Source organism: Camelus dromedarius, chromosome 20, assembly GCF_036321535.1.
Source record: "Camelus dromedarius isolate mCamDro1 chromosome 20, mCamDro1.pat, whole genome shotgun sequence".
Classification (NCBI taxonomy): domain Eukaryota; kingdom Metazoa; phylum Chordata; class Mammalia; order Artiodactyla; family Camelidae; genus Camelus; species Camelus dromedarius.
In genome coordinates this window covers 29,771,364-29,778,534 of record NC_087455.1, presented here as the reverse complement: position 1 = coordinate 29,778,534, position 7,171 = coordinate 29,771,364, and the positions used below count along the sequence as shown (strand labels likewise).

Here is a 7,171-nt window from a genome sequence, read left to right as displayed (position 1 = left end):
TCTTCACCAGTTCACGTATGTTCCATCATATTTTCTATTAACAATAGGCTTACTGATTATTTCACTGTGGCATATACTTCAGAGCATAATTTTTCAGAAGGGCTCACTGAGAATCCAACCACTTTAAGGAATTTATCAGTTATCTCCAGGCTATACCTGGCTGGCAGGTATAGCCAAGTCACACAGCAAGTTGAAATGTTCCAACCTCAAACACAGGAAACAAGAAGAGGGGAAAATGACACATGACTGTAATATACTAAGGCAGCAGGTAAGTCATTCTTCACCTAGGTCAGCAGCTGCCAGTAAAACTGTGTGCACAGATTTAATGCATGAGTCTACTCTAGTTTAACTAATGAACCTGCCACTGAGCTGAGAAAGGAAAATAAAAATTGCGCTTACAATCCTAGCTGATGAATTCATTAGATTTTCATAAGGCAAATAATGTAGAAAGTCAGAACAGAATTTCTAGAACCATTTATCCTGTGATGTTGTAAAATCAAAGTACTACTTTATTAAATGAGTTATTTTACACAATATGAACATCAATATAATTACAATTGTAAAAAAATTTTTTTATAACAAGGATGGACTGATTTTCAGATTTCCAAATCAGAGTCAACTGTACATTTACACAGAATTGTCTTTGCATGAAGCCCAAAAGGGAACAGCATAAAAATGAGTGTTTCTGTAGCCCCTTTATTTTTGCTGATCAACAGTTTGTTAGAAAAGCAGCTGCAGGTTTGTTACCTAAGGTCTGAGACAGTAGAAGAGTCAAAGGTGTCATGAATTCACCTATAAAAGCATAAGAAAAAATTTCAGTGAACTTATAAGCATTACATAAATGTGACTTAAATTCATTTCAAATGTCTAAAAAAGTACATGCCTAAGCTATGAAGTTAGTCTGACTGATCTGTCAACTAAATTTCGTAACAGATCTTTTGGTGAATTTACCTTAAAAAGGAGCAATTCTCACATACACCATCACCACCATTTAGGGAAAAAAAAATTCCAACCACACATAAAGTATAAGCTGATTATTTTCAAGAAACTACCAAGTTTACACAGTGTATGCCCACATTTTACCTTATATTTTATTTAATGTACTTAGAAGCTCTGCTAAGCACTGTAAGTAAAACATCTGCAAAAAAGCACTTACAAACTTTGGTCTGCAATTTTAGAAGCAAGACCCTCAAATACCCTTGAAATAGTAATTTTTTATTTAAGCTGAAAACTTTCTTCCATTCTTGGACCAGAGATGGCCAGCATTACCTCATCCCATTTTTGGCTACAGGGGTAAAAACTTGGATGTTTCAAAGGCATAGGAAAGTTATGGTCTGGGAAAATGGACTTTTAACAATTGTAAAGTTAAACATTAACTTAAAAAGGAGCAATGATGAAGTCTCAGCTATAAGACAGAAATCAATTTCACAATTACAGAAGATAATTCCGCTCTTGTACTCAACCCTGACATTAACAAATGAAAAGAAGAAAAGGTCAGTTACCCGTAAACAACTTCATGCCTGAACATCAGCTAATTCTGGAGGAAGTGGAGTCTTAGGATGCTTGCTCTCAAAGTGCTGCTTGAAGGTTTTAGGGTCTGGCATTTGTGTCTGATTTTTAAAATTGTGCAAAAAAAGAAGAGTTAGACCCGATTCATGAAATAAAAATGTGCTAACTTTAAAAACCCTGAGCCTGCTCACAATAGACAATTATCGCAAAACACTTTAAAACTCCTATAACGTAACGGCTGGCATAAGAAAAAGGACCTTGTAACAAAGAAATTTCTAACGTATTCCCACATTTCACATACGAAGAAGGGGTAGGTCACGTGGAATGAAATATGACTTTTCTGATTAACAATAAACAATAGGTAGCATTTACTGAGCACACTGTTAAGCACGTTACCTAAATTCTCACAGAACCTTCCAGTAATCTTACATCACTTCCTACTATCCTCATTTTATATGCTAAGGAAACTAAAACCTAGAGTTTAACTTGTCCAAGACCAATGTTTTAACCTGGTACTCCAGCTCTCAAACACTACACTGTACTGACTTACCTAGGCAGGGGCCTTCAATTATTCATTCTTCAACACATTAAATTCAATAAAACAAACATTTTTTGCTGTTTTGAGTTTTCAAAGAGATGAACTACTATAGTACTTCTAGGTCAAAGTATTTCCTCACTAGTCATTTAGTGAAATTTAGTTTTACCTTGTCTCTTTCCAAACAGAAACTGAAGCTGCTCAATTTCATCATATTGAGTATATCAAAGCTCAGTATGAACAAGTTACTTAATGTTAATAGACGTCCTCTCTTAGATTAATGAGAATTTTTATGTAGTTAGGAACTTCTCTTTTCTCAGTAATGACTTCAATAGATGATAAACTCTAGTCCAGGAATCCAGTCTTATCAAGATTCCTTTCCAACCATTCTACCAATCCTACCCAGGTACAGGGCTGGGGGTGGGGGAGTGTGTGGGTACTGGACCAACCTCACTACGCATTTTTCCTTTGGCACTTTTATTCACTAACTTCAAGGGTGGTGAGTGTAAACAAACAGGCAAGAAAGAGACTCTGGCTTGGAATTTAAGACATACTTCCTTGAGGCAGTGTGGTATAGCGGTCGAGAGGGGGGACTCTGGAGCTGGGCTGCCTGGGTTCAGACCCCAGCTCTTCTACATACTGGCTGGGTGACCCTGTATAAGTTATTTAGTCCCCATGACTCAATTTATTCTTCCATAAAACGAGAAAAAAAATACTTTATATCATAGGGTTGTTGCGTGAATTAATGGGCTCGTACTTATAAAACACTTGGATCAGGGTCTGGCGCCTGGTAAGCACTTAAATCACTCTAATCTAATAAATATTAATATTAATATTTCATATTAATTCCAGTAAAAGCCCTCAGTGTGAATATACTCTATTTAGTTTTGCAGACATCTTAGCTATGAATTTAGTAAAGCAGAAAAAAAAGCCAATTATATAACCAGAGATATTTTACACAGCTCTAAATTAAGAACGTAGACCTGACTTTCTTACAAAGTTCAAAGTGTGTTATTTGCCCTTAAGAAAACATCTTTAAAAAAAAAAAAAAAGACATCTTTATTCTGGATGAGGAAAGGGATTTTGTTTTGTTTACTCCTTTTCACGAACACCTAGAGAATTGGGCTTGGCCAGAGGAGCTATTCAAAAAATACATTTGTTGAATAGATGACTAGGGGTTCTTAAAACAACTAGCTCTCAAATCTACTATTTCAATAAAGTATTTATCTTGCCAGGTTTCCAAAATTTTAATGTATACAAACCAATCTCTAATGAAAGAACTGTGCACGAGAAAACTCTGTCTTTCGATCCCCTTACCCTACAGACAGTGCAGGTATATATTAAGGCAGCTTTGGCAGCAGCCTTTTGGTCATGTCCTTGTTTCTTCTTTTGTCCAGCTTGCTTTTTGGCATTTTTCTGCTGAGACTGAATCTTCTGCTGTCCACGAGCCATATCTAAAAACAGAAGTTGAGGCATTAGCGTGAAATCTCAGTATGACACTCTATCAGAGTTGAAGAGTTAAGTTTTATAGAAACAGTTGTCAATCAAAATGTATGGATTTTCGAATTCTCACATACAATGCTATTAGAGGATAAGTTGGTACAACCACTGTAAAAACTAGTCATCTGTTCCAAAACCTCACAATTCGATTCTTGGTATATATTCAACAAAAATGCAAACATATGAACAGCAAAAGATACAGTTCAAGAATGTTCCAAGCACCTGGTTCCAAAACTGGAAACAATCCAAATACCTATTAAGAGTAAGGTGGATACATAACCTGTGGCAGATTTATACAATGAATACTACACAACATTCAGAGAGAAGGAACTACTGTTACAAGTAACAACAAGGTTGTATCTCAGTGTTAAAGGAAAGAAGCCAGATACAAAGAACATATGCTGTATGAAGTTCAAAACAGGCAAAACTAATCCAGGAGGTAATGCTGGAAAGAAAGTGCATGAGGAGGATTTTTGCGTTGCTGACAATGTTCTGTATCTTGATCTAGGTAACAGTTATACAGGTATGCTCACTTGTAAAAAGTTACTGAGTTATCTACATACCTAAGATTTGTGCAGTTTCCTATATGGAATTACCAAAAAAATAGTTTAGCCCCTTCCTCAATCATTTGTTTGCTCTTTTGCAAAGGCAGTTTTCCCTCCCCATAGTCACTGTTGTAACTTGAGATTCTTACAACTTTTAACAGGAAAAAAAAAAAAAGCTATTATCTAACGCTTCTAAAGGAGCTCAGAGGAGTAACAGGAACTGTTCTCTTAAAAACTCAAGTTTCAGAAAACTACTGTGCTATTTTCTCTAAAAAAAACTGGTCTTTGTAGGATTGTTGGACAAATTATTAAATAAGATTAAGGGTACCTTTACAAACATGAAAGATACCACTTTTTACTGCTGATGATCTGAAATGAACCTAACTGGTCAAAAATTAAGGGGAAAAAAGCTACTTTTACTTTTCCATTAAAATTAAAGACTTCATTTAGACAACAAAAGTTAAACTATAAAAGGTCTATATAATGAGTCTCAGCTGCTTTTTAAATACTTTAAAATTGGGTCTAAGTGGAATTCCTATGTATAGTTTTGACTAGCACTGCAATTAAATTTTAAACTTTTAAATCATTGCAGGACATGAACACACAATGGATCTACAACTTCACCAGAAAACAAAGAGTGCTGCCCTTTTCTGACTAGAACCCTAACTAGTTAACAGATACGAGGTCAAAGCATTTCATTGAAATACATGAGCTTCTCCCAAAAAGAAAAAAGGAAACTGAAAAAAATAAATACACGGAGTGGACAAGTTCCCATTAGCATTAAACACTGAACCAACAGTCAAAATATAAAGGAGGATCAATCCTTTTCTAGGAAGCTGGCCGAATATTTTAACAAATTACAAAAGGGTTTAGTATGCTAGTTGAATATAAGACCACTAAATAATGGTAAATATTACCAGATGTGTTAGCCCTTTAAGACTAAACTTCCATTTTTGTTATTTTTTAAAAACCAAACCAAATGGAATGATTTTTTTTTAAGTACACTTACAAACCTATTCCCATGGAAACAGGTTTGGATACTTTTCTATTACTTGGATGATGGTAGTCAGGTATTCAATCTTTAAGTACCTCAATGTCTGCAACGTTCTTAATGTCTCAATGCCTTAGTATCAGTACCTTATGTCAGAATACTTCAGTCTTCTCACGGATCTGAACTCTTCCACACAATGTATGCTATGTATGTTAATATACTGACTGTATGGGTAACCTCTTAATTGTTTAACATTAAAAAAAATTATAAAATGACAAACTACTAATTCTAGAAGCTTCTTTGATATCTAGAAGTTAGCTATTTTTATAACATTTTTGTGCAGCAATCTGTACAAAGCAATGCCATTAGATACACACTATTTTTAACTTTAACAGTTACCATTTCTCCTAATATAACATTACACAATAGATTTAACCAACTTTCACTGTCATCTAACAAAAGTAACAAAAACGTAATAAAAGCTTTAATAAATAAAAGACAGTGGTTGCTTATTTTTAAAACAAAACTAAACGTTAACTAAGTAAAGGAAATCGAATCAGTCTAAACGCGTGAGATAGCTCCCCCCCTACCCCCACCCCCAAGTTCTAACACCACGTTGCATTGATTTCCTTTCTGAAAGCAGAAATGCAAACGAACAAGCCACCTGCTTTTGGACAGCTCAACTTAGGACTTGCTCTCAAGCCAATCGAATTTTCTACAAAACCTTAAGCACAACTAAGCATAACTTGTCCTTCATTAAATGCAACAAACTGAGGGGCGAGAAGTCATTTACAAATACCTAAAAGCTAGCTTTTAATATAATTCTTACGGGGGCTTCAAAGAGGGAAGTAGTAGAGCGAACAGCGAGTTCTTCCAAAATGAGCTCTTATAGGAGGCAACAAGTAAGCACTGCCCCAAAGATCCTCTTAAAACCAAAACAAACGAGTAAGAGAGAAAAAAAGATTCTGGATCCAGGAAGTAGGATCCTTCTTCATAACTAAACGAAACGAAGAGGCCCAAGCAGCACCCTGACCCTGGCTTTTTAACTACATTCTTTCTGGAGAGGAGTAAGGGTGAAAGCACCAGCAGGAAGGTCTATTTCACCCAGCACTTCACTGACCCCAGCTGCAGCCCGGCGCGCCTTCCTTCCCAAACCGGCTTCTCCCGCCTCGAAGAGCCCGCTCCTCTTTTCCGCCACCCAGAGCCACACAGCTCCTACATACCCGCCACTCCTCACGGACCCCGGCCCAAGATGCGCCTCCAGGAGGCCTCGGCTGCCAGAAACCCGGCCCCTTGGGCCACGGGGTGCCCCGGCCTCGAGAGCAGCTGCTGTCGCCAGGGGGTAAGGTTACCGCTCCGCTGCCGCGGCCAGCCTGCGACCCGGCCACCTGCAGGGCCTGGCAGGCGCCCGAGCTAGCCCTCCTTCCGCGGCCCGCGCCGGGACAGGACGGGCTCCACCGCAACCCGGGGAGGCGGGGCAGGCCGCCGGCCCCTCGCGACCCGCGGTGACCCCGCTACGGTCCCAGCCGACCTCGCCGGCGGGCCCCCACCCCGGCCCCCGGGCGTCCTGCGGCGTCAGCGCCGCCCCCACAGCCGCTCACCCGGGCCGGGACAGTCTTGCGTCGGAGAGACCGCGCAGCGCGAAAGGGCTGGGGGAGGTGGCCGGAGGGAGAGGAAGGGGAGCGCGCCCAGCACTGCTTCGGCCTCCTCCACCCGCCAAGGAGGGGAAAGAGGAGAGCTGGGAGCACAACAGCCCGCGCCTCGCACCCGCCGCCGCCGCCGCTGCCACCGCCGCGCGCTCCCGCCGCCGCCACTACGCCTCTCGCTCGCGCACGCCGCGCAGCTCTCCCAGTCGCCCCAGCGCCGCCGGCTCCTCGCAGCCCCCGCCCACTCGCCTTCCTGCCTTCTTCCTCCGCCCTGAGTCTCTTCCGGTCTCGCGGGCCAATGGCAGCGCACCCCTATTACATTAGTGTAAGGGGGCGGGGCCTGGCGGCGACGGCGGCCCCTCAGAGACGGGAACTGCAGGGAACGTCGCCCTGTGTCCTCGGTGCCCCTCCTGTCCCGCGTGCTCCATCTGGGCGGCTTCAGCCG

At 40.8% G+C, this 7,171-nt stretch overlaps 1 protein-coding gene across 3 annotated transcripts; it reads right to left on the bottom strand.

The window, feature by feature from the left end:
• Positions 1-486: 486 nt before the first annotated feature.
• ZNF706 (zinc finger protein 706) lies at positions 487-6,951 on the bottom strand. 3 transcript variants are annotated; one of them, XM_064476921.1, is made up of 4 exons: positions 6,682-6,951; positions 3,362-3,498; positions 1,503-1,610; positions 487-792 (listed from the first exon to the last, which is right to left on the bottom strand). In XM_064476921.1, the coding sequence occupies exons 2-3, from the start codon at positions 3,494-3,496 to the stop codon at positions 1,515-1,517; spliced, it is 231 nt and encodes a 76-aa protein (XP_064332991.1). In that variant the 5' UTR covers positions 3,497-3,498; positions 6,682-6,951; the 3' UTR covers positions 487-792; positions 1,503-1,514. The 3 variants fall into 3 exon arrangements, with proteins under 3 accessions (XP_064332991.1, XP_031295263.1, XP_031295264.1); XM_031439403.2 differs by having other exon boundaries at positions 6,848-6,870; XM_031439404.2 differs by lacking the exon at positions 6,682-6,951 and adding an exon at positions 6,304-6,528.
• Between the last annotated feature and the right edge of the window lie 220 nt (positions 6,952-7,171).

Coding starts and splice junctions, on each gene's coding strand:
- ZNF706 (XM_064476921.1), bottom strand. CDS start 3,496: ATGGCTCGTGGACAGCAGAAGATTCAGTCTCAGCAGAAAAATGCCAAA. Junction 1,611..3,361: donor ATACCTGCACTGTCTGTAGG/GTAAGGGGATCG, acceptor TTTAAAAATCAG/ACACAAATGCCAGACCCTAA.